Raw genomic sequence first — 26,034 nt, forward strand, 5'->3', positions numbered from 1 at the left:
CTCTCCCCCAATTCAGTTGACGTAGTCATGTCCATACACTCACGACGAGCTAAACCAAAAGAAATTTAGTTGATCTAACGTAATGAAAACGAACTATTAGAGCAGTCTGTTACTGAAAATGCAATATTTACAGTATGCTGCATTTGAAAATAAAAGTACCCAAGAAAAACAAAAAGTCTCAAACCTAATTTCCAAAGCAAATAAATGTGTGTTCATTCCCTCTTTTTTTTTTTTTCATTCGGATGTATTTGTACAAGACGGATTAGGTTAAATGCCACTAAATATATCTTTTTTTTTTTAATAATGGCCCGCAACAGGATACCTCATTGACGATCCCAAACATGATCAGATGAAAATTCCTGACAGAAAGAAAGAGTGACTTGAGCATAGATTAAGAATGAGCTGGGAATATTCACTGGTTTCTTCCTATGGTACAGACCCGTATACTCGCACCGATTAACAGAACAGACCACAGAGAGACACATTTTCACAACAATCCTCTCCAATTACACATATTTGATCAAATTGTATATTTAGATGGGCTTAGAAAAGAAAAAAAAAAACGCAAGAACATTTAACCCATGTCTATTGTTGTCTAATTTTTCTTTTAATCTCCCCAATGACTAATGCCTTTCAGACTCTAGTCTACTGTAACAGTTACAGTTGAGGGGCGTCATGATCAGTGACATTTTAAAATCAAAACATGCCACATATTTATGCACAAAGCAAAAGGAAAAAGTAAAAAAAATGACACCCACACGGTTTACTATTGAACGGAAATTCTGTCAGTGTCTTGCGTATGTGTCTACGTACACGTATGCGCACATACATATGCTCAAATGTCCCATTCAGGGATGTGAGGACATGACATCATACTCGTGTATTGTTGCTTTGCTCTGAGGGAAACAGACAGAGGGGTAGGACCAACGGGGCGGCGTGGGGCGGGAGGGGGGTATCTGCAGAAGAGCAGTGCCGCCCCCTTGTGGTAAGAGCTCTGTACTACAGGTAGGGTCCTGGCATACGTAACCAGACTGCACGGGAGGAATTCAGAGACAACGCAAGTGAGCGGGCGCGGTTTCTGTCCGTCTTTCCATCCTCGGACTGGGAGAGGTAGGGGCGTCGTTTCAGGACTTCTACCTGCTGAGTCTCAGCTTTATGGAGTTTTTCACCACTGGAATGGGATTGGCAGGAAGCAGAGCAACGTCTGACAGATCTGCGCTGGGCATTCTCTGACAAAAATTGAAAGACAAATCAAAGATATTACCCTAAACAGAAACACACAAAGTATCTCTCTCTAAAGTTAGTAACAAAACCTCCATTACTAAACAGGCTCTTCCTGCAATGAAATAGCAATTACGGCATGGACCATAAGAGATGAGCTTAAACGATTCCGACTTCAGTTATGTCCCACCTGAGTTGTAGGCATCTTCTCCCCCGTTGAGTCCACTTCCTGTCAACGGTTGCAAACAAGAATTCATTGCACTGAATCCATAACCGATTCTGTGAGAGCTGGTGATGAATACTAAATAAATTCTTGTAAAACGTGAATGCCACAGTCTTGAGGTCCCTACCTTTATCTCTGTATCCGTCTTCAGATCCTCCTCATTCTGCTCAACGGAACAACCAAAAAAATGTCACAGTTGGGGGTGGGGCGTGGGGAAGGGGAATATTGGAATCGATTTGAACATACTATTGTATAGAATAAAAATATTACAACGTCAAAAGTGTTTATAAAGAATTAAAAAGAGAGGGGGGGGGGGAAGAAAAAGAAAAAGAACGTCGTAAAAAAAACAAAAAAAAACAAAAAAAAAACCAAGAAGCAGCAAACGATTTCCATTTTTGATGACAAAACCAAAACAATACCTGCATCTCCATGGAGGCAGTGCCACTATCCTCAGCCACTAGGCCATCCTGGAAAATAAAAACACTTATTTCACGCATTCATTTACACGATCCTCTAAACTCACAGACTGACACAAAACAGCATCTGTTTGCCTCGTTATCACCTTTTGTCACTTGTCTTTTCATTAAATTCAAGCAAATTATGCATTAATTCAAAATACACCATGCTTAGGACGTTTTTACAAGAACAATGGAAAACCAATTAGAAGTGTGATTGAATTTAGGATTTAAAAAAAATAGCTTTACTGTCATGGAGAATGCTACCTTGTAGTAGCCTACCTCCTCAACTTTGAGTTTCTTTTCCTGTTCAGTGGAAAGAGGGGAGCCTGGTCTCTTCACTGACTGGGGACTCAGGTGCGGTGGGCTGCTGTTGGAGGAGGACCTCTTGAGGGCGTGGGCAGACCTGGACCCCACCGGACCAGTTACAGACTTGGTTCCCTCTGCTGCTTCTAGGAAAACGGGATATCCAAGCTTTAAAGAGTAACAGGCAACGATTAGGTCCGGAGAAAAGACCTGCATAAAGACGCGGGAAAAACTCACCCACTGCCGGTGATGTGCCTTTTGCCATTTCTGTTTTACCGAGCGCATCTGAAAGGACGGCGGCCGGCCCCGAAGAGCTTTACGACAAACAGATAGGGACAACAACGTAAGACAATATTTGCAAAATTTATTACGAGAAAAAAAAAAAGCTCTTTTCACATGTTACAAAGCAACACACACAATATGAAGTTCCTCAGGGAACAATGTTCGGTCCTATGGGAAATCTAAATGACATAAGATGACTGGGTGCTTGGCTTACCGCTGCGGACTGGCAGCATGACTGGGCAGGCTGTTCTTGGCAGCAGTGGCAGACGTGCCCGTGGGAGAGGGCACCGACATGCTGTTGTCACTGTCCAAGGATAAATCCAAACTGCTGTCATTCACTGAGCGGATGCCCTCCGTAGAGTGCTACGGGATAAAGCAACACAGAGGATTAGAATTGGGCTATAATTGAACCATTATGCAGTAATTTAGTATTAACGGGAGTTAATACACAGACAAGCTGACCTTTCTCCTTTTCTGAATGACCAGATTTGGCAGTAGTTGGTGCAGCTGCTTCCTCTTAACGTGCATTGCTGTGATTTTCATGTCTTGCTCAAACATCTTGCTGCTGATTGCCTGGCGATAAACTGGAAAAACATGCACAAAACATTACACTGGTTTCTGACGTAATGTATATCACATTTAATAAAGAAAAAGCGTATGGTACCTTAGGTATAAAAGTCATAAGTTCTGATTTTCATGACTTGAAGACACACTTACTGTGCTTATGCATAAAAGGAATAAAAAATGTTTCATACCAAGTGATGGATACAAAATACACATTTTGTTTTTTAATTTGTCCAGGACAAATAGCACAAAATGAAAAACTGGCATAGAATTCTTTTTGAGCTCTGTTTAAATAAGAGAAATGGAACCTGTGTCTGTGAAAGACTGGATGTCGAAAGTCAGATCCACATTCAAGTTTTCAGACCCTTCCAGTTTCTTGAAAACAATGCCAATAACCCACATTGTGTTGAATTCCTCCCTGCGTAGGTTTTTACAAAAAAAAAAAAAATGAATAAATTATATAGTTGGCTCAATAGGAGCTATGCATATATTACCCCAACCCTAAAATACATCTGAATTGAATCACAATGAATTCAAACAACATATTTCCCAAGGAAATACACTAACCATCTAGTTTCATCCTCTTTTTTTTCTTTTTAAATTAAATTTAAGATGTTTTTTTTTTTGTGGTTGTTGTTTTTTTTTTCATAAATAATGGGAAACACAGTTCTGAAGGGGAAAAAAAGAAACAGTTTAAGAGGTGCTGAAATTGCTCTCTTCCCTTGTCTAATTAAATCTATGGCTTAGTTCATAAGTGTTGACAGATAAATCAGTCTTGGGCCATTCTTTTCATTTAATCAGAATATTAAGTACTATGAATATTTAATAAAAGATTACAAAGGCCAATATTAAACTGTAAGAGTTTTTTTTTTTTTTTTTTAAAGGCTAATCTCACTTTTCATTGCCTTCCTTGGGTCCTGGGTACGACTGTGGATTCACATGAGCAAGAGTGATGAACTCATTCTTCTCCAGGTTTCCCACCAGGATTCTGATCTTCGACTCCACAAGACCAACCCTGTCAGAAAAAAAAAAAAAAAAAAATTGTTTACTGCTAGTCTTCCATAGAACTTACTGCTTTAATTCAAAGTAATCCAAACAGAGACACAAACAAAAAAAAAAAAAAAACAAACAAAAAAAACAGATGACAAATTTGACTACGCAAGTTAACACTAAAGACATCAGATCAGAATTTGAATTACTATTTCAGCTCGGTACTCACCACTCAAGATGCTGCTTCTCAGTTGATGCACTTGCTAGCAACACAATATAATGCCTTGGAATATAAAAAGAACAAAACAACAATGCCATTACATCCTTCAGACAGAAAGCTGATCAATTAAGTTTCAAGGTGGCTACAGCCCCCGGGGCCATCCAGACGTGATTGTGTAGCAACAGTTATCTCACAAGTGGTACAATAACATCAGACATGTGCTTCCAGAAGGAACACGGCGCTCGGTTGCTAAAACGAGTACGGAAGTCATGACTGAGCAAGTGTCCGCAGGAAAAAAAGAAAAAAAAAAAAAAAGGCAACCACCTGTCTTTCTAATCAACACCACCATCAAATGACTGATTAAAGCTTTAAAGGTCAACCAGGAACACAATCTCAATTCTACAAACAAAACATTCTTTGGAGCCTTTTGAAAATGAGAACATGAAAGATCCCAGGAAGAGTTCCAATTTCATTTTATCACTGAGACATCATCACCGCAAGACAGTAAAAACGATACTAGCTCACATAAAACCATGTATTTGACACCCTAGAAAACAATAACTCACAGCTCATAAACTCATGACTCAAACTGTATTTCAAACAATTCTGAGCTAACTACTTAACAAAATCAAATCTAAAAACTGTATATGCCATTCCAAAGCGTCAACACAAATAGCAATGCCAATGCACACTTCCAGAATGAGTTGGTCACAGAACATTCCTGACATAGCTGTATTTGGAAGATGATGCAAAACAAACAAAAAAAAAAGTACTCTGTCAAGTTACGGTCAGAATCCATCCACGTTCGACATCATCATTTAAGGGCCACTGCTAGAATGGACAGATCTTTCTCAATAAGAAAACAGTGCAAGTCCAAAGGAGACATAATTTATTAAATAAAACAGTACATACGGTCAAAGATCAATTTTTCAAAGGGGGGGGGGGGGCGGCGCTTAAAAAGTCATCAATGGCTGCACAATATTCCAAGATTATTTGCTTAATTCCATACAAGCCAGTCAATCGTTTTGAAGGATAAAGAAAGCTAAGAGGCAAGCCATTTTTCCAGCACAGAACAGGGACATGCTTGTTAAAAATCTGTTTCAGCAGCCAGGATGTGTGTCTATTGAGTCTAGTCTGCAGAAAATTAAAGCATCCAGTGGTGAAGGGCTGCATCACAGTTTTTCATAACGACAGCTCATTAAAAAACCAAAAACAAAAAAGAAAAAAACAAAAACAAACAAACAAAAAAAAACTTGGTTAGTCTGAAAAGTTGGGGGATAACCAAATTACTTTCAATAATCTTTGATCACCTTGACCTGTGTAAGACAATGACATCTTTAAGAGACAGAAAATGGGACTAAAGACCGCTTGTCTATTTGAATAGAACTGCATCTAAATGTTTTTATACTTATATCATGTTATTTAGACCACCCCATCTGTTAATGCATGGCTTTTGTTTGATTTCTTTCTCCAATAGCCATTCCTTTTTTGTAGAATAGACAACTTCTATTTCTTTTTTTTTTAAGTGGGGGGTATAAAGGCTATTGAGTACATTGAAAATAATCTGTGTACTTGCAATGTCAAAACAAAGTCCTGAAAATGTAGTCCATAAAGTCAAAGGGTGAAGCTGAACTTAACTTTAAGGTTAGAAATAAAAACAAAAATCTTAACATGCCCCTCTAGACTGAGATGTCCTAAATGCAAATGATCAAATTCACTGCTGCTATATCGAGACAAAGACAGACAAACGTGATACAAACAGAGAAAATGGGTGATTACAGGAATGATGACTAACTTGTTTTCTTTCTTTCATCTTCTTCTTCTTTTTTGTTTTTTTTAAATAAAATTAAAGTAATTATTTCAGCTAATTACCCATGTCTAAAGAGACAGCGAAGGATTGTTTCAATTCAGTTTAATTTCAGTTGTTTTTAATGCAAATAATATAATTTGAAAAATCAATTTGAATGCATTTAAGTTCAAATCTTATGAGCTACAATTCTCAGCCACAAAGATATGTGGATCATGGTAGAAAAATTCTATAAAAAACACAGACTAACAAGAAATACATTGTACAAATTGTGAACTAAAACATTTTATTTGGAATTGTATACAACTTAAGACACAAGAAAAAGCAGTGGATAAAAATCAATGTTCAACAAAAATCCTTGCACACCTTCGTACCTACCTTTGGTAAGACACATACAACCATCTCAAAAGCTGAGTTTTGTACAATGTGGGCACAGTTTACAGTTCTCAGTAGGAGGTAGACTTACTTCAATGAACAAAATAAAATGTGAAATTGCTACTTGAAGCCCACCATTTCTGCGTCGCAAGAATGTAAGAACCTGTTCGTATCGGCCGTTTCGCTTTTATTTTTTTTTTCTTTTCACGTTCAAATTGATTCAGTAGATCACATATGCAGCCGCACATCATTTTGCAAATACTATGAAAGTGTGTGCTTGTTTTGTAAAATAAATCTTTATTGAAATAAAATCTCACCATGGGTGTCCAACAGGATAAGCAGCTTAATACATACTTGTATTTCTGAAAGAAGTTTGGTGCTTCAAATAGTTTGGACCATTCAGCTTTATTCTGCAATATTTCATCTGTGATGGCAAGACCTAAGAAAAAAAGGCAAATAACTTCAGTTGAAATAAGAGTCACGGCAAACCACATCAAGATCTGTTACCCCTTTTATGACATCCATCCATTTTAACAACAGATTCACCATAATGTACTATACACTGTTTACTTTCATTCCTTCATATGTGTCTGTCTATTGATTATTATGCAGAGATGCAGGCTAACCCTAACCCTGTCTATTGATTATTATGCAGTAGCTAGATGCAAGAGAGGAACCATCTGGCGACCCTGACTCACCCTGTTTGAACTCGTCGACCATGACAGCCCGAGTTGAGGCAGAGACATTGTAGGTGGAGTTCTGCTGGGGGTACGCTGGGGTAATGATGGGCATGAGGTGGTAGCGATCACTGGGGGTCACCTGAAATGGGCAAAATCAGTTTTAGCAGGTAATCGTTTCTCACATGCTAATCCCCTGAGATCAGTCAATGTTGCTCTCACATTGATGGGTCACAAGCACGTATGTCTCACAAAAGGCAATATCAGATTTCAAAAAACAACCATATATTTTATGGTATTTTTCATTATTTCATTTTAAGTTTTTACAAACAAATATCACCTAGGAGCTCGTTCAGTCGCACAGTAAACAAGGAGCAATATTAACTAATCCTACATCACCTTAGAAATGTAAACTTACTCATTTTGCCTCAATTCCATGACATTTACATGGATTTATATAATGCATTTCTGAGCTTGAAAGAAGAAAATGTTATCATGACTAGTGGTTGTCATGACTACTACTGTACCCTTGGGTCCCAAACTGGAAGGTTAAGGTTGCAATCCTCTGGTTGCTTCAAAAGGACTGGGTTGGGCCATTCCCTTTAATAATAAAACAACAATCAAATCAAGTCTGTTCTGTATTCTTATATTATATATATATATATATATATATATATATATATATATATATATATATATATATATATATACACACACACACACACACACACACACACACATACACACACACGCACACACACATTACAAAAGATCCTGAAATGAGGCAAAATATAGTGTGTATCCTGTATCCTGTTCCTTTCAGCATGTTTGGTGTGAAGAACTCACCATTTGGAGAAGACCAGGAAGAACTTGTGCACCAATGTTGAAGCCACTGCATTAGGGTACAGCTGACAGGTCCTAGCCACCAACATGGCCCATGACACACCACCCAGGAAGCCCAGGATGTTAGAGTAAATATTACGACCTGTTTTGACAGAGGGTGACTTCTTAAAAAAAATGTTCTCATTTTGCTTTCGCAGCAGCACTGGATTAGCAAATCAGACAACAGCTAGACAACAATACATGTGCAGAAAAGGAGTACAATTCGATTTCACAGTCTTCTGCAAGCGAGTCTTTCAGCAACTGGGAATCTGTCTGCCTGCTAACGAGCGAGCTAGACAGACCACGACAGGCCAACTTATTAAATTCAATGCTGAATTCCAAGTAGTGTTGGGCAGTATACCGGTTCATCCAGTATGCTCGTTTTAATTTCCAGTACGGTATACATTTTATGTACTGCCATACTGGAGCATAGCTGAAACAACAGCTGTAATGCTTCAATACACGGCAAATTATATAATATTGTTCGCCGCTCCAAGGGGTTCCCCTATTAACTGTGCGTACCCTCTTACTAACAGTTATAACTTTCTAACACAACAATTAATCACCCACAACTTACTCTCTTTAACAAGGCAAAACAGCATGACAAACAACTATTTGTGACACAAACAATTTGTCACACTAATAATCAAGGCTTTGAACCGGTTCGAGGAACGAAAACGAAAACCAGAAACAATCGATATTTTGCTAGGAACAAAAATGAAACCAGAAACTTTACATTTTTTAAAGTTCTGGAACAGAAACATTTATTTGGAATAATGTTAACCCGTTAATAATGTTATTTTTTCATTCTTCCAATTATTACAACAAATTAAAATATTTTCTGCTTGCAGTAACTTTGGTGCAGGGGTTTACTTCCTGTCTTTCTCTGAATGTCACTCGCGCTGTAAGTGCACAATCCGTCCCCAGAAGCACGATCCGTTCTGCACATCGCGTGCTGACGGTTACGGTTGGGGTTAGGGTTAGGGATAGGGTTAGTTGACTTTTGTGCAAGCGTGCGTATGCGTAGAACGGGCCGGGCAGCCGGGACGGATCGTGTGCTTATACCCCCCCACACAGCCCATCAGCAAGCTTGTTAACTGTAGTGTTAAAATGACAGTTTCTCATTTTGCCATTTAAAACGTTAGCGACTGACAACAATCGCAAACCAATCAAATGACCGGGATGCCACAGTGGATTTTGGCCCGAGGACAGATTGGACTACAGTGCTCCTAGTTAGTGATGCAATGCGTTTTTGTAATGTTTGGTGACATTAGCGATAGAGACTAGAGTAAAATATCTATCAAGAGACATTTTTATACCATGTGAAAAATACATATTGTCTTGTCACATGACCCTACATGGAACGTTATTAATCAGTATTTCACATGGTTCTAACCAGTTTGGGAATGATAACTTTAAGGTGGAACGCAAAACCGGAAACGTTAAAATACCGACACCGCTCGGAACAAACCGAATTCTGGTTTGAAGGCCTGACACTCTGAGTATTTTAGGTCAGTTTACAGTGTTTATAGAACTATCTTAAAATATTTTGTCTTAAAAAGGAAGCAACCTTAAAGTTGCTGGCATATGTATTTATTTTTGAGTTCTGTTTTTACTACATTGCGATTCGCACAATAAAAATTGTTTACATTCTGCAACTGTTTCATGCATACTGATTCCTTCAAATACTGTATCACTTTGCGTGGCCAAGCAAACTCTATAGCAATCAAAGCCTTCATTATATGCTTGATGAAATTAAAATGTTTTTATATTTTATGTAGTCCTGATAGTAGAATAAGCCACTACAGGCCTATATAAAGGCCCAGTCATGCAAAAAAAAAAAAAAGTGATGTACCGTGAAATCGCCAGAGTCTTAGAAAATGCCGTCACACAAATTTTTGGTCAAACCACCCAGCACTAGTTCCAAGTTTTTACATTCTTGCACTTTTGCCAGTTAGCAATTACCACTTGTGAGGCTGGCTATGGTTAATTAGCTATGGATATACCATGAAGCAGGATCTCTCAGCTGGAACAAAATGAAGCCAAAAGTTAAGATGACCCAATAAGAGGTAGAAACAGTCAGCTGAAAAAAATCTGTTTCGGGGTATATCTATAGCAGGAAAATACTGAAAACTCTCTTTGTGCCTAGCTTCTACAAACCGTGGAATTCCCTACTTTTGCAGGGGAGCCACCTGATACTCTGTAAAACCTGGTCAAAATTAGCTATCCTCAGAGGATGTTCCTTGCTTTCCACAAAGGCAGACTCATCAGGGAGTTCCCTAAGGCTTGGGACACAACTTTAGACTGTAGGGGTATTTTCTTTTCAGTAGATGAAACTTCGTCAGACTTAATGTGTCTGTGTGTGTGTCTGTGTGTGTGTGCGTGGGGGGTGTGTTCATGACATACAGCACTTAACTGGAGTGTTTACACTGCTTTTGTCACCTACTATGGTAGCATTCCTGGTTACCTCAATGCAGGTAAGCTTTGGCTGCAACAAAACCTGGGGGCTAAGCAGCGTACACAAACAAAACAACTGCCATGACAACAAATGGTGTGCAATTCCTGGAGCAAAATGCAAAAGTGCACAGTTCCTTTGAACTGACTAATCCTGTTCAGACAAAGGGTCGTCACAGGTCATTTTTTGTTCCAACTTGTTTTCACCGCATTACGTAAACCTATACCAGTTCATGCACATAGCTGTACTCGAACTGTGAAGAAAAACAACAAAATCCAACTTACGTTTTGCCCAGAGCTTGATGGCTCTAAGAGTGAGTCTGAAGTTCTCAATGTTGGGCACCAGATGGAGGATTTCATCAGTCACTCTGCAACCTGCACATGAAACTCAAATAATTACTGCGCTGTGATCGATCAATCAATCATGCAATCCAATGGTCACAACATAAACAGGTAACTGCCAAAATAAATGAAACAACTGCATAAAGTATTTGATAAAGAGATGAGCAAGTCAAAACAAGTTTCAGACCTGCATTAACACTATCACATGTTACTCCACTGGTGAGATACAACGCAATTCGTTCATGAGAAATTTCAGACTCATCATCGGTTTTTATTTGACGGGAAACGCGGCCTCAGGCAGCACTACAGCATCTCCAGCAAGTCTTTCATAAGACTGAGATCTGCTACTTGAGACAGCCATGGCCTACACTTAATCTTGTTCTAATGCTTGTCAAACCATCCAGCGATGTTTTCAGACCTTTTGGATGAGGTCAGTTTCAACCTGGAGATTAACAGTCCAAGTCAATACAGAAATGATTTGCCACAGTTTGAACGTGGTCACTCAGAGTGCCTTTCTAATTACTGGGAATGTTTTGTCTCAAGGGGATGAGCAGACAGCTGAGAGGAGGCACCTGTTTTCAATGCGCTTTCTGTCTCTTATTGGATGAAATGTTTTGTTTGTCTGAGCAGCCACCTGTACTGCATTCAAACTGCCTGATAAAACAGCGAAAGTGAAAGTTACCATTCAAACTTCTTATACACCGAATGTCTAAGTTCTTCAGCAGGCTATCATCTCGTAGATCCAAGTTCTCTGGAATGGTCTGCAGTGCTAACCGGGCAAACAGTATATCAATCTGTGACACACAGAATAAACGCATCAGCCACAGTCACATACAAGAATGAACATCATCGTGTAATATAATCATTTTGTGTGTGGGGGGGGTAGGGGGGGTTGTGCTTTAAGGACAAACTACATGTATCTGAAAAGAATTAAAATTGCTAGGCGACTACAACTGTTCCTTAACACAGGATTACACAAGATTACCTCAATACCATCAAAAGACAGTTTAATCACGGGAACAAAGGCTTCTTCCACTGCCTAAAAGACAAAAGCACAGAACTGTCAAACACAACGTTCCTATTGTGTGGCACTTTTTGAGTTCCTTTTTAAGGCACACCACTTTATTCCACCACCATGTAAATGGGTTTCGTCCTTGGATATAGATGTCTTACCCTCAAATCTTTCACCTCCTCTTGCTCCTTTAATTTCTCATAAAATGAGGTAAAGAAATCGGATCTCTCCACGTGGCGTGGAGCAACGCAGAGGGCGTCGATATCAGCACCTGAAGACCAAGCAACCACAATGAACAAGCTGTGTGGCAAGTGACATATTTTTAATGCTACTACATAACACGACAAAAATTTAGCCCAATGCAATTACTAAAACATATGAGCAAACAACTCGGTTACCTTTTGTGTGAACTCCTAACCTATAGGAGCCAAATGTGAAGATTTTCCCTCCAACATTATCTATCAAAGATGCTGGTATGTTCTGGTAAAAGAGAAGGACACTGTCTCTTAATTTCTATTTTCATGCAAGTGAAACATTGCAAAGTGAATTGTAAGATTTATTTGCGAGTAACAAAGGCATAAGAATACCTTAGACTCACTGATTTCACGAATCCATTCTTTGACCAATGTGTTCAGTTTCCCTAAGACCAGGATTCTGTTGAGAATTCAGAAAACAATTATGTGAAACCACCATCCAGTTCAGATAAATTAATTCACTTGTTTGTGTTTAATGAAAGAGAGAGAGAGAGAGACTTACCATATCCCTTCTGGTTTAAGAGAGAGAGAGAGAGACAGAGATAGACTTACCATATCCCTTCTGGTTTAAGAGAGAGAGAGAGAGAGAGAGAGAGATAGACTTACCATATCCCTTCTGGTTTAAGAGAGAGAGAGAGAGAGAGAGAGAAATGGTTTGTTACCTGCGCTGCAGCTCCAGCTCCTCCTCAAACACTCCATAGGGCTTAAGTGCCTCAACCAGTTTCTGGGTGAGCACCAGGTCAGCTTCCTTGGGCAGAGCCATACTGATGGGAGAAGTAATCCCATAGTGTTTGGGCGTCTGCTGGGCTGACTGCCCCTGATTAGTGGTCGGACTGTAAAGAAAGCCATGACAGAACAGCACAGGCAATGCTGGGTTATTGAACAAGCCAATGTCAATAACAGTGGCTATGGTATGATATCTGATATTTAAACATAAAAATGTAGATCCGAACAGTATAACAAGATTATCCCACCAAGCCAAAGGCTTAGAGAAATTTGTTGTTGTAAACAACGAATTAACTGCCACCTGCACAACAGGTAATACTTTTCCCCCCCTGGAGCTACCTGTTACTCTATCAGTGAACTCTAATGTCTGGTTCATTATACGAGAATGAAATGTATATACAAAATGCATGGTTCATTATACAAGAACAGGAGAAAAATTTTCCATTAAACGCATGATTTTCTTTAAGTGGTTGATTTTTTTCCAATAACCCCTATTTTGGAGATGAACACGAGTTAGATGATGCCATCTGCAGTTAACTTTAAATGACTGCAGTTAACACTGAAATGACTACAAGGTTCTTTCTGGAGTGTGCAAACAGCAAATGAAATGAACAGACGTGGAAAAAATACAACAACCAACACCACAAAACTACAAACTACATAAACTCTCCAATCTTGCACAACATCCACTAGCACCCGCTCAGTCTTGTGTTGATGCTCCTGGATTTGAGGGTAAACGCATTTCGGTCTCAAGTTTGGGAAATTCGATCAACGACTCATTGCTTCTGATGCAGTATGTTCTTTTATTAATCTTCAGCAGATGTCGCCATGTAAAATATGCTCGTGCAAGCATAACAATCTTGTAGTTTGCAGGTTACAGCAAATACGTGATGTTAAACGAGTCCAACAGACCGAGACTAACAAACATAAAGTACATGAATTCAAGTATTCAATGTTATGTACAAGATGTTCTTAAGGGACGTTGACAGCTCTCTCTCTGTTTACTAGTTGAAAATCAGTCATTTCCAACCTGAAGCTACTTTTTAAACGAGCTTGCTTGCCACAGGTCTCTCAACAGACTCCCTGGCAACAACGAACTGAGGGCAATCCACACAGTGCTCGCCGAAAACATTTTGTGTGTAAAATACAGTTACCTTATTTACGTAAAGCATACAGGTACGCAACGTGCACCGCGACATATTTACCATATCACCAATTCCAAAAGCGCGCTGAATTTTGCTTGGCATGGACACCTCAGATTATTACATCACTCTCAGTATTTTTATTATTAAGTTTCCGAATGAACCGTTCAAATTATTAAATTAACTTCATGAGCAAGATAAATTTATTTCCCTCGCCTCCAGGCCTTGCTATCTAAACTAATGATCTGTTCAAATTACACAGCCGGTTAGCTAACCAGCTAGCAAACTGTTAGGAGGTCGCAATTTCAATGTTGTGGGGCGACATAAAAGCAGCAAAGAAATGCTGATTATCCGTAATTTGAAATAAAGTTATCAACGGACTAACTACTACCGAGGCGGATGTTTTTTAGACGACGATGCGTGCGTTTGTACTTCTCGGTTTGTACTAGTTGTATACGTTGTGTACGCGGGCCCAAATCCACCCAGCCAGACCAACACAGACCAACACATTCAACAGGCAACATACTTACAATGGCATTGCAAAAACCTCCGGCTACTTTACACTCAAATCTACATTCTGGTGTTGTTATTAAGCTGTAGTTAGGCGCATTCCGGGAATCACACAGAGGGGGAGGCTAAAAAAGGATGCAAACGGTTCCCTTTGTTTCCACAAACATGGCGCTGCAGCAGCCGAAACAGCAAAGTCCTCTTCCCCTTCTTTGACTGTTATTTCCAGCTAATGTGTTAGAAAGTGCATGCAGTACCGCCTCCTGCTGTACTGGAATGTGAAGCGACTTATAGTACGACACGAATCATCCTGCGCACTCAAATGAGCGGGCAACAAAGGAATAATATGGAAGTCATGTCAAACCTAATTAAGAGCTATGGTGATCTTGGAGAAGAAAGAGACCATTAACATTTAATTAGACAGAATTTTATGACTTTATTTGAAAAAGACTGAAACAGTGGGCTTTTGCCCCCATCCAAAAAATAATTGAAAATAATGATTAACATCAAGGAAAACAAATGAATGTTGTCAGTTCTCAATCATGTGTTAATACAGGTTTAGTATTTACTGCTATTAATTGCTCTACAATTAATAAAGACATAAAACAGTCAAATCAGATCAAACTGAATCACAAATGCTTGTATTATGCAGAAGCACTCAATCATCTTCTGAGTTATTCCTAAGGAGATATTCTGCCTGGAATATAGAAATAAAACAATAAATGATAAATTGCTGCCAGACCATTGCCCACAAACAAAAACACACACAAATAAACAAATTTACAAATAATTAGACGTAGAAAAGAGAGCGAGCATATATTACCAGAAAATCGACTGGATCATTAGGTCTTGCTTTGCAACACTCAATCATGCCTTGTGAGAGAGTGGGTATGACAAACTTCATCAGGTAATTTCTCAGAGGAATGGAGCGGATCTCCAGCATTTCATGTTCCTGTTTTTTCACCTCTGTTACAGTCCTTCTCTGAGTAAACACACAAACACCCACACAAATCAGAGAATAAAACATGCTGGATTTTTGTCTTCAACAACTCTCCTCTCATCTTCATTTTACTCTCCTTGAGTAATTTGGGTTCTATTGCAGTGCTTGCTCACAGTTGTTAGAATGGGCTTAAGAATTTTACAATTCTAATTCAATATCATGAATTCTAAGAATCGTAGAACCTTGTTGTATTCTAAGGCCTTACCCACTCTTCCAGCAGAGGAGCCATTCTGGCCACCTCCTCAGCCTCTCTTAGCTCTCTTTCAGCTGCTTCACACAGGACTTGCTGTCTCCTCTCTTCTGCAATCCTTCTGTCTTCCTCCTCTTGCTCCTCTGGAGTAAGACCATAATTCATGGGCTTTCCCACTATCTGTTTTATCTTTTCAATCACAGCGTGATTCTCCTCATCTTTCACACTGTCCATTTCTGCAAGAGATCTCACAGCATTAACAACCCAGTGAAAGATTCAAAAGGCCCAGCTTCAAAAAAATCTGCCATGATCAAAAAAATTGGGTTATTTATTAAAGTAGGGTTATTTAGATGACAAGAAAACTGAGCTGTACCGGAATGCTAAAGACCTAATTGTTTCCTTTTCGAACATGCTAATTTTGATTAGCATGTTGGAACTTCACACTTACCAATATGCTCTGGGTGAATTTCCAGCTCGTCGAAATAGTTAAGCACAGTTTCATCCTCCGTGTTAGCTTCTCTAAACTTGGCAAGACGTTGAAGAAACTCATCTTGAGTGTAGTGCAATTCATTCGCTTTACTCTCTGGAAGGTTCTGTGCTCTTTGCTTGAGAAACTCATACGTGGCATTGAGTGAGAAAACGTACTCTGTTCAGGAAAAGAGCCCAAAGGATCATTTCAGCTGTATCACAGCAGCAGTAACATTGAGGTGGGTTCCTAGACATTCTCGCTCTTACATATGATGCAGAAATGATCTGAGGAGTATGGGGAAAGTGTGAATCGCAGTGTAAATTTACCATGTGTCAGTATATGTGTGGCAAATATTTAAATTACAATGAAGTTGGGCCATACACCAAAGTCTACATTGTTTCAAATGTATTACCTGGAATGATTTTTCTGTCATAAGAATTAACTTTGTCATCCATGTCGCCATCTGAAAGACATTAAAATGTTGAATAAAAGATTGCAGACAGAATGATATTTAAAGACACCCTTGAAAACACAGTGTCTTACTGTAGAAAAGACCCTTCGCTTGTGCGTAGGTCTCAGGGTAACCATCCAGCACAAAACCTTGGTTGTTGCAGGGTCTTGAATTCAGTTTCTCTCTAATGATGCTAAACACCAAATGGTCATCCAGTCGTCCTGTGAGAAACCATAAGAAAACTGAGTTTCGCATGGATTATGAATTCTACAGGGTATCATTTTTGTTCATCTTTTTGCAGTTAACAAACGTAATCATTTATTGGTTCATTTCACAGCAGACATTACATCACTGAGGGGTGGATGTCGTTTCTATTCAGTCAGCCAAAAACCGTTGTGATAAACCATTGCTTTGATCACAGAACACTACCTCCATTCTGGTTTAGATTGTCCCTCAGAGATTCAAGTAGATCCTGAGCCCCTTGAAGTGCCTCTTCATTTTCATCTGACCTCTCAACTGTTTGCAGGATCTCCTCCTGTATACATATATACACACACACACGCGCATATTATATATATATATACTGTGAAGTGCTCTCTGATCAATCTCTGATCAATCTAGTGTTACCAACCAGACTCTTTATTTTCTCATCAATGGCTTCCTTGACTTTAATATGATGAAGTTTGTAATGTTTGCACAATCTCTCAGCAACTGAGGTCTTCCCAACTGCAGGAGGGCCAAGGAGACAGATTTTGATTGGCTAAAGAAAAATAAATATATATTACACAAAGATGTCAAAACAACAAACAACTCCATGAATAACGCTCATGAATAAAATTAAACAAACAGCACGTCCATCCAAAATTCAGTCAAACAGATGAGCCACATGGATGCATCTGCAACTAAAGCACAAAATTCTCCATGTAACTTACGCCACCATAAGGTATGGATGAGCTCTCACTCACCAGCAGTTGCCGGACCTGCTTGTACTCATCAACAACATAATGTATGTTCTCCACAATTCCAGTTTCACACACCAAGTGGAGATTGAAGACTTCCTTCAGGAAAACAGACTCAATCCGTAGATTGATGTTCAGGAAATAAAGATCCATTTTCTGCGAGGAAACAAATATAGATATGTTACAGCATCAGTCTAAAACCTGAGTAGGAAAACTGTTCCACGTTTTCTTACTGAATCAGTCAGATGTATTTGTGCAGACGGCAAAACTCCAGGAGCATACCGCAAAACATGATGCAAGTGCAGAAATGCATTGCTACCTCTTCACATAAGAAGTCGACAAATTCATGTAGGGCGTACCGTTAGTGCCTTTGAAAGGTAGCCTTCCTCTCTGGGCACTCTCTTGGTTTTTCCTGGACCAAGCACATAGGCTATAGTCTGAATGAGGAAAACAACCGAAATACCCTAGTGTTAAATAAAATGCATAAAATGAGGTAAGATATCATCCATAGGCAATATATCATCAACAATATGTGTCACATGTCACCTTCACTATATCCTCAAGCGTGTTCTTGGAGTCATCCACAGCTATGAAGTAGCGTGTTTTAGGTTTGTGATCGATAATGTTTTGGACAATCCTTGAGGTAAAGAACATTTGATTCAGAAATATATACACTGAAAATAACAGCCAGAAATCTACAAAAACACTACAAACAGAAAATTACTAGAAGAGCATAATTATGACAGGGAGAAAAAATAATGTATATCCAGTTTACCAACCCAGCAAGATCATTAACATGTATGGTAGGGACAAAATTGGTGCCTGGCCCAAAGATGGGAATGGTACTCATCTCTCCAAGCCATGATGCCTGAGAGAGAAAAGATGTGTTAAACAACCACCTACCTGTCCACTGCCAGATCAATTCAATTCAATTCATCAATATCACTTCAATTAGAATTGTCATCACGACATACCAGTGAAAAACTAATATTGTTTCATGATAATTTACAGTACTTTAAAAAAATAGTGAAAGATGTCTTCTCCCATTCCATACTGTAACCCTGTAGCCACTACGTAAGTGGTCAGCTTGGACTTTTTCTGAAAGAAAAAGTAAGTGCATCAGAGAGAAAGCACAATATGTTTTTCAGCAAGGTAGATAATAAGAATAAATTCATGAGAACTGAAAATCTGATCTCCGTCCTACCGTTCTTCCCAATTTAAGGACCAGTTTCTCTGTACTCGAATGCTCTCTGAAGTTCGGATGCGGTAATTTTCTCTTGTAGTTATCCTCCGTTAAAGGAATCTCGGGGTCATCCTGGGGATAATCGAATACATGTAGGTATATTTATCTGCTCGTTTGTTCCCCTGTGTGTCAGCATCCATAAACCCAGAACAACACTCACAGGATCAGCTGGTTTGGACATGGCCCATGTCATCAACGTCGACACCAAAATGAATGTCTTCGGAGATGGAAAATGTTCAATTTCGGAATGAAGAGCTAATTTAGAAAAGAAAACAACAACGACAACGACAAAATACATAAACTTAAATTACGTATGATATCAATATGAAATGAAGGGAAAACTGGGTACCTGATACGGCCCAGCAGGCTTCATCAACTACGTCAGCTCGTTCTGTGATGTTGTACACAATAACTTCACATTGCATCAGATGCTGCAGAAGCTCATCTCGATTAGATGACTGAAACAAAAAGAAAATGCAGGCCTGAATAGTCTAGTTTTAGTTACGACGACTATTGTACAGTTTAACCTGTTGCACCTGGGTAAACTTTTGCACCGCCTACGGCACGGACTTACTGAATACTGCTCCACTGCAAAACTCTGCTTAGTCCCGTCTTTACTTGAAATAGTACCGACTATTTGAAAAGTTTCGTCTTTGGGGGTCGACTCGTCTTGAGGGACGTTCTCATCCTCATCCTCTTCTTCTACGTCTTCCAAAGACTTGCCAACGATGCAAGTGGACAAGAACTAAGATACAAGCATAACATGACGCTCAGTGTCAAAACAGTGCTACAGACCTCCCGAAAAAAATCTGCTAGCAGTCAGAGATCGATGTACCTTAGCAATGTGTTTTGACGAGTACGAATCTATATCGTTGATAAAAACCCGTTTGGGTCTTGGTTTTCCATGTTCCTCTTCCGTCATGGTCTAAGTAAGACTGAGTAAGACGCTACTGCTCTGTTGCCCAGGTAACGTAAACTCAGCTGCGGTGTGTTCAAAATCCTGCATTGTTTTTTCAACCTCTCAGCGTATTTTAAACTAAAATCAGTCACGAGAATATATGGACACATTTCAACATTGTTTTCTCTTTCACAGAAAGGTTCCAATGAAAACATTTATTTATTATTTAAAAACAGCACATTTCCCTTCATTTAACAAGCATCCATTTTTAGACACAAAACATTAAAAAAAAAAATCAAAACCCCTCACATTTATGTATGACAGAATAGATCTGCATTCTTCACTTAAGTAAAATAAAGCTCTCTCTCTCTCTCTCGCTCGCACACACACACACGAACATATTTTCTCAATAAATGTGATTACTTAAACAATTATTACACCTCCCAAGAGATAAATAACTGATAAAATCAAAAACCTTTGGTCAAAGACACAGATCATTTCATTAAGGCTACAGGCAGACTCTGTATTTTCCCACAAAGTAGACAAAATTCCATGGAGGCATCCCAAAGTCAAATGGCATTTTCAGAGTTTGTACTATCTAGTGTACATATTTTGATCGATTTCTTAAAATTGTGCCTTTTAGTGATTGCTTTTCAGTGCAGAGATGAAGTGTAAAGATTTCAAGTAGTTGAGGCCACTAAAGGCACAGGGACTCATTCTGCCTCCACTTTAAAGTTATCAAACTGGGCATATTCAAATGTTTGTGTCCCAAGAGCAGCCCAGCCATTCTTTGGATTAAGAACCACAGCATTCTTCCACAGTGGAAAGCCATTCACCATTCCAGAAGCGTAATTACCCTGCAGACAAAAGGTTTCATGTCAGACAAACGTCTCTGTGCAAGACGAGAAAAGGGCACCAAAAGTCATTTAAAACATCTCAGCTGTTACCTGGACAGTAAGGGTTAGTCGATACCAAATGCCTGCTCTTGTCCCAGAAAGACCCTCTGCAAGGACTTTCTTCCCACCTTAAACGCAGAAGGAGGGATGATTCGTTTTTTTAAACTTTCAGTTGAGAGATTTTTATAAAGCATGGCAAGGACAAATACAGTGTTGAATGGCCAGAGAAGACTAATAAAAAAAAAAAAAGAAGTAGAATTGACTACTTACCTATGTCATTTGTCAGTTTGTAAGTACCATCGGCAAACACCCAAAAAAAAACACCTTTGGCCTTTCTGACCGATTCTCCTCCTTGATCGACTCTGGCAGCCACGAACACGCCTCCAGTGTTGACAGTTTCAATGTAGATGTCACAAGACACTTCCAAATCTTGCCTGCAAAGTGACAAAAAAATAGAAATGAAAAATAATATTAAAGATGAAATTAAAATGACAGTCCGTAGTATTTCTAGGTAAGTATAACAAATTAGATAGCAGGAATTGGCAAGGATGAAAAATGCCGCTCTAGATGTCAAGTATTAACCAGGCTGTCCCAGAGAAGATTTGCATTATGTTGATACATTCCCTTGTCTGGCCAGAGAAGTAACATACCAGTCGTGGTCACCTATGATGCTGATGGTCTGGTCAGCATCTTGAGCCCAGGTAACTGGTCGCTGGTTCACCACCTGACGCAGGGTGAAGACATGCGGTCCTGGATCTGTGAGGTTTTTAAAGTACTCAAACACGCCTGTTTGATCTGCAAAGTAAGGCGCTTCAGAGAAGGGAGGGTCACCTGAACAAATTTACAAAAAGAACACGAGTCATTTGTTAAATTACTGAATCAGTGTATTTATAGTACATTATTATCACAACAAATAAACAGGATAAACTGACTGAGACGTAGATTGTGGCAGGATTTCTCAGCTGGCCTGGTAACTGGAGCCAAATCAAGACCGTCCAATACACAATACACTTAAAACATCTTGACGGTTGTCTCACTGTTCAGTTTTGATTTTCGGCTAACTGAGAAATCCTGTTTTGCTGAAATCCCCAAGCAAATGAATGATCGCAAATGCCCGCTGAGCATGACGACTCACTGATGTCAAAGTCATCAGAGTACTTCTTTGGAAAGGGAGCAGAGCTGGGGGGATTTGGGTAGTAGCCTTTTTGTCCGGTGGTGATTGTAGTTACAGTGTACACTTCATCAACACCTAGTTCTAAAGTGAAGATGCCTTCCTGAACCTAAGAGTGACGAAACAAAACACTGTGTGTCACTGCTCTTCTACAACAGCCAATATCTAAAGTTGGCAAAATCGCGCATTAAAATTACAAATATAATGATTAGATGAACAGGAGTTTATTGCAGGCATATCTGGTTGTGTACCTTAATAGGACCTCTCTTTTCAAATAATGTGTCTTTTTTGGTTTGAAAGTCAAATCTCGAGTACCACAGCTGGAGTTCAGTGAGTGTTGCCTAAACAGGAAGTAACAAGAAAATGTGTCACTTGGTTAACGTGTTTACAAATGTCTGTCGGTGCAAGATCGGAATAAGAGTTAGTGCACTCACAAAAGAACCTTTGAGCTTAAATGTTGCTGTTTGTGGGGAGACGCTGAAAGGAGGCAGGGAAGGGCGTATACACTGTGAGTGATTATGTGTCTGTAAAACAAAAAGAGAGGAAAGAGTGAACACGACTTGAACTTTCTAAATTGTCATTATGGCATGATCTGTAAATGATTCACCCAAATGGAAACCTAAGGCTCGTGATACTCATCAGATATGCTTAAGGTCTGTTTGGAGAAAGAAAAAAAAAAAATCGTCACCCACTCACCATAGTTTCAATGATGACAGTGAGGTTCCCTTTGCCATCAGTAAGAGCAACATAGCTCCCTCCTTGAGTGAGGTTTCCTATTGTTTGTAGATAGGTCCATCCTGGCTTGGCAAACTGTGTGGTGTGGGCTACAACACAACAACATCACTGATCAGTCTGGGTGAACATCAGTCTTTGTGCTTGTGGAGCAACTTGTCAACCAAATTGTACTGTGGTAAATAGCACACAATCATACAACATCTTGTCTACAATACTGCAAGCCAAAGCATCTCATCGTCCACTGGGAACATTTGTAACAATATTTGCCTTACTTGTATTTCTCTAATCTCCTTCTAAATCTTCACATGCACATCATAATTAGATGCCTCACAGTGACTCCGAAGTGATTAATAATAAACAACCTTGCGTAAAAACTTGTTTGCCTGATATGGGTTTATTACTCACAGTTGTTTCTTGATAGAGAAGAACGCAGATCAAATATTTTAGAAAAAGACAGAACGTATCTGCTGTCCTTTTCTAAAATGCTACGTGTCTCAAAATAAATAAATGGATAAACTAAAAACTTAAGAGGAACTAAAATGTTTTCTATTTCTATCACACTTAGAGTTTAAAAAAAAAAAAACAACAAAAAACAAAAACCAATGACTAGCAGGTGTCTTCATCAACAAAGTGGCATTATTCACAAACATTAATACCCTGCCACAAGCAAGACATAAAAATACCCTTTGTATGCACAGTGCCTGAAAAGACAAAAACACATGACGCTTGGTGGGACAGTGCAATATTTTGATTATATAAATTTTTCTTCAAATTTCCACTTTCTCACTGTAAGGAGTGCTTCACTGTAAATTTGTAAGCAGACTGGATACCAGTTATCCATATCGGCGACTGCACCACATAGCTTCCACTCCATGGCTCCTCTGCCGTCATGAGTCCATCTCCGCCAAACGACAAGTCCTTATAGTAACTAGCCACCAAATTCCAGGATATAGTGCTATATAAATAAAATCAAATATACATGAATCTGATTCTGTAAGTCCTACAGGAAGTGTTACGTTTTGGAGACAGAGTTAGTTTGCTTACGCCGTCATTCTGCCGTTCACATAGTTTTTGTTGAGAATACGAGCCCAGCATCCTCCTCCAATGTCATTGTTAAACGTGCTATAATCCTCAGATGACCAGAGCTTCTTCTCTGTCCACAGGGCTTCCTTCACAGTCATAGTGCCTGGGTAGTGCACACTGGCAAAAGAATATCACTTTCCTATCTCTCAGTGCCTAAAGATGCTAGCCATCTTTTCCTAAAGATGCTAGCCAACTCATTACTTTTGATCATGAACTTCGGAAAAGATGTAATGCCTCTGCTTAAAATAACAACCTGACTTTTGTACCTTTTCAAATGCTAAATTCTAACATCAAAAGCAGTGCATATTTGAGAAGAAACTCTACGCTGTATTTAAGTGTACTTGTAATTTGCTATCTTTCATTTCACATTATCAGTTTGGAAGTTTAACAGCACCACACTCTTGAAGGGGAATGTGTTGTGCATCCCGTCCTTACCCGATCACCTCAACAGCATCGTTGAGATACGGATCTACCAAAATGTTCTTAGAAATGGCCCAGTTCCCATCTGCTGCGATGATACCAACTCTTTCCAAACCACTTCGGTCCAGCATGTCTCGAAGCACCTGAAACAATGAGTCAAGTCTTTAGAGGAGCCCTTATTGTCGTTTTTCATGACGTCAGGTACTTAGCCTACAAGTAATCTGCCTTCAAGTAAATCTCATTGTTTGGCTGAAAACTGGAAGGGATCATATTTATTCTCACCTTAATATATTTTGCGTCAAAATCCTTTTCATTCCATATCTGCATGGAAAAAAAAAGAATATAAAACACAGAAAGAAAATCAACAACATACAAATTGGTATCAGCATCAGATAAAGCTTTATATAACAATAAATGCAGAAATCAACAAAATCAGAAACAAACCCCTATGTAACTGATGTCCAGATCATGGTTTTGCTTTGCGCCAATGATCCAAGACACGATGTAAGAAGCTGTGACATCTGGGAAGTTATAAGGCCAGTTACCTCCTTGGCCAATCCATCCTGGAAATGCCCAGGGAAGACCTGACAAGAGTGGATGGACACAGGTGTTAGCAGCCATAAATCAATAAATGTCAACTGCAAGGTTATCATGTGAGTTTTAAGATTCTGGACTTTATTGTATAAACTGTCTCTCTCTCTCTCTCTCTCTCTCTCTCTCTCTCTCTCTCTATATATATATATATATAGTAAATGCTTACATAGGTTATTTCACTTAATGGGATCTATATTGAACTTTGCATTGATATGCACACTCACATAGCTTGCAACATCATGAATAATTTCAGAGGTACAGTATGAAAATGTGGCATATCAGAAGAGGTATATATGGTAAATCAGGATCTGTTCTTACCAATTAGAGTGATTTCTGGATTCCTCTTCTTGGCCTCTTTCATAAGCCACCATTCATATCCCCGGAAATAGTTTTCATCTCCCTCTGTGTGCATATGGGAGGGTTCTGTTCCATCTGTCAGAAATAGAAGTTCATTACCAACAAGTGCGCTATTAAAAGTACACGTGGTTTACCAACTACCCGTTTGAATACAGGAGTGCAGTTGTGAACTAAAATGCGATACATTCTTCGCTATTTTAGAATGTCATGCCAGTGATTTTACTGAACTACCACATTCTCAGCTTTACACCGTGCTCGAGGGACAGGAATCACTCTTACCTGTTGTCTGAGCATCTCCGCCTATTTCCACTTTAAGAATGTGTAAGGAAGCCCCAAAGTTTGGCTACAAAAAGATGGAGACGTAGCAGAAAATGAGTATTGTAATATGATAGCAAACAGGTATAAAATAAATATATTTCAGGTTACTGCAGGCTAGTTTCTGTAAAGTTCAACGCAATGTTGTCATCAGTTGCGGTGCTACTCAATTTAGATTGTATTACCTTAAAAAGGTAATCCAATATTTGGCTGCGATAGGGCTCCTCGTAATTGACGAGGAGTCGTGAGGTAGCCTAGAAAAAAGAAACGCGTTAAAGTGGTTTAATGGTATTGCCATAGAGAATGAAGTCATGAAGGAAACTGAAGTTAAAATACTCACCCCTCCTCCGCTTAAACCACCGATTCCATCAAACCGTCTCCCTAGTCCAACCCTGTCATCTAAAACGTAAAATTCAGCAGCACACAAGAGTGAGAACGTCGAAAGAATCCCGGCAACTAAATAGTGGCTCATTACAGCCATTTTGTTTACTGACTTAACGTATTCTAGCAAGCCATAAACCGCTAAAGAAAAAAAGAAAAGAAAACCCGATCACATGCTGTTATTACGGTTTACCTTCTTCCGTGTTTAGCAACGTGATGCTGGACACGTCTTTCTATTGGCTCTCATTTAAATTGTACACAGTATGCCACAGGTAGTGAAGCTTTATCCCAAAATTTTCGCACGACATGCTAATGCATAGTTCTCTACAATATATCCTGAGAAAACAGGATATAAAAGGCCTACTATGTATATAATACATGATAACACTAATGGCAGGGGCCCACAAGGACATAACACTGAGGAATTCAGCGT

The 26,034-nt window shown here is 39.2% G+C and overlaps 3 protein-coding genes across 3 annotated transcripts; all 3 read right to left on the bottom strand.

The window, feature by feature from the left end:
- Positions 1-292: 292 nt before the first annotated feature.
- Positions 293-14,609, bottom strand: LOC115809427 (poly(A) polymerase type 3). Its single transcript, XM_030771086.1, has 23 exons — positions 14,463-14,609; positions 12,727-12,897; positions 12,398-12,464; positions 12,209-12,290; positions 11,972-12,081; positions 11,784-11,837; positions 11,481-11,592; positions 10,742-10,831; positions 7,967-8,105; positions 7,648-7,720; positions 7,142-7,262; positions 6,798-6,882; positions 4,271-4,324; positions 3,947-4,066; positions 3,360-3,469; positions 2,950-3,071; positions 2,702-2,850; positions 2,443-2,519; positions 2,182-2,351; positions 1,864-1,911; positions 1,572-1,607; positions 1,412-1,450; positions 293-1,229 (listed from the first exon to the last, which is right to left on the bottom strand). The coding sequence occupies exons 1-23, from the start codon at positions 14,468-14,470 to the stop codon at positions 1,134-1,136; spliced, it is 2,133 nt and encodes a 710-aa protein (XP_030626946.1). The 5' UTR covers positions 14,471-14,609; the 3' UTR covers positions 293-1,133.
- A 488-nt stretch (positions 14,610-15,097) lies between these two features.
- ak7a (adenylate kinase 7a) lies at positions 15,098-19,673 on the bottom strand. Its single transcript, XM_030770908.1, has 18 exons — positions 19,587-19,673; positions 19,326-19,496; positions 19,101-19,209; positions 18,912-19,006; positions 18,713-18,823; positions 18,523-18,606; positions 18,288-18,376; positions 18,055-18,145; positions 17,868-17,945; positions 17,515-17,664; positions 17,181-17,309; positions 16,979-17,084; positions 16,642-16,770; positions 16,511-16,561; positions 16,078-16,275; positions 15,645-15,865; positions 15,263-15,421; positions 15,098-15,136 (listed from the first exon to the last, which is right to left on the bottom strand). Exons 1-18 carry the CDS (start codon positions 19,671-19,673, stop codon positions 15,098-15,100), a joined length of 2,097 nt encoding a protein of 698 aa, XP_030626768.1.
- A 476-nt stretch (positions 19,674-20,149) lies between these two features.
- Positions 20,150-25,722, bottom strand: galca (galactosylceramidase a). The gene is made up of 17 exons (XM_030770714.1): positions 25,561-25,722; positions 25,406-25,474; positions 25,185-25,248; positions 24,867-24,980; positions 24,399-24,538; positions 24,237-24,275; positions 23,970-24,097; positions 23,496-23,651; positions 23,282-23,406; positions 22,413-22,540; positions 22,151-22,240; positions 21,968-22,057; positions 21,681-21,825; positions 21,196-21,376; positions 20,816-20,979; positions 20,597-20,673; positions 20,150-20,506 (listed from the first exon to the last, which is right to left on the bottom strand). Exons 1-17 carry the CDS (start codon positions 25,699-25,701, stop codon positions 20,363-20,365), a joined length of 1,995 nt encoding a protein of 664 aa, XP_030626574.1. The 5' UTR covers positions 25,702-25,722; the 3' UTR covers positions 20,150-20,362.
- Between the last annotated feature and the right edge of the window lie 312 nt (positions 25,723-26,034).

Source organism: Chanos chanos, chromosome 4, assembly GCF_902362185.1.
Source record: "Chanos chanos chromosome 4, fChaCha1.1, whole genome shotgun sequence".
NCBI lineage: Eukaryota > Metazoa > Chordata > Actinopteri > Gonorynchiformes > Chanidae > Chanos > Chanos chanos.

What these genes read in the sequence shown, in the direction of transcription:
- galca (XM_030770714.1), bottom strand. Translation starts at nt 25,701, where the DNA reads ATGGCTGTAATGAGCCACTATTTAGTTGCCGGGATTCTTTCGACGTTC. An exon ending in GATGCTGTTGAGGTGATCGG is followed by an intron (nt 23,652 to 23,969) that starts GTAAGGACGGGA and finishes TTCTTTTGCCAG; the next exon opens with TGTGCACTACCCAGGCACTA. An exon ending in TTAAGCTCAAAGGTTCTTTT is followed by an intron (nt 22,058 to 22,150) that starts GTGAGTGCACTA and finishes CTTCCTGTTTAG; the next exon opens with GCAACACTCACTGAACTCCA.
- LOC115809427 (XM_030771086.1), bottom strand. An exon ending in GTGTATAAGAAGTTTGAATG is followed by an intron (nt 10,832 to 11,480) that starts GTAACTTTCACT and finishes TTTCATGTGCAG; the next exon opens with GTTGCAGAGTGACTGATGAA. An exon ending in AGGCACATCACCGGCAGTGG is followed by an intron (nt 2,352 to 2,442) that starts GTGAGTTTTTCC and finishes CCGTTTTCCTAG; the next exon opens with AAGCAGCAGAGGGAACCAAG.
- ak7a (XM_030770908.1), bottom strand. Translation starts at nt 19,673, where the DNA reads ATGACGGAAGAGGAACATGGAAAACCAAGACCCAAACGGGTTTTTATC. An exon ending in AATTCACCCAGAGCATATTG is followed by an intron (nt 15,866 to 16,077) that starts GTAAGTGTGAAG and finishes GATCTCTTGCAG; the next exon opens with AAATGGACAGTGTGAAAGAT. An exon ending in CTCCTCTGCTGGAAGAGTGG is followed by an intron (nt 15,422 to 15,644) that starts GTAAGGCCTTAG and finishes GTGTTTACTCAG; the next exon opens with AGAAGGACTGTAACAGAGGT.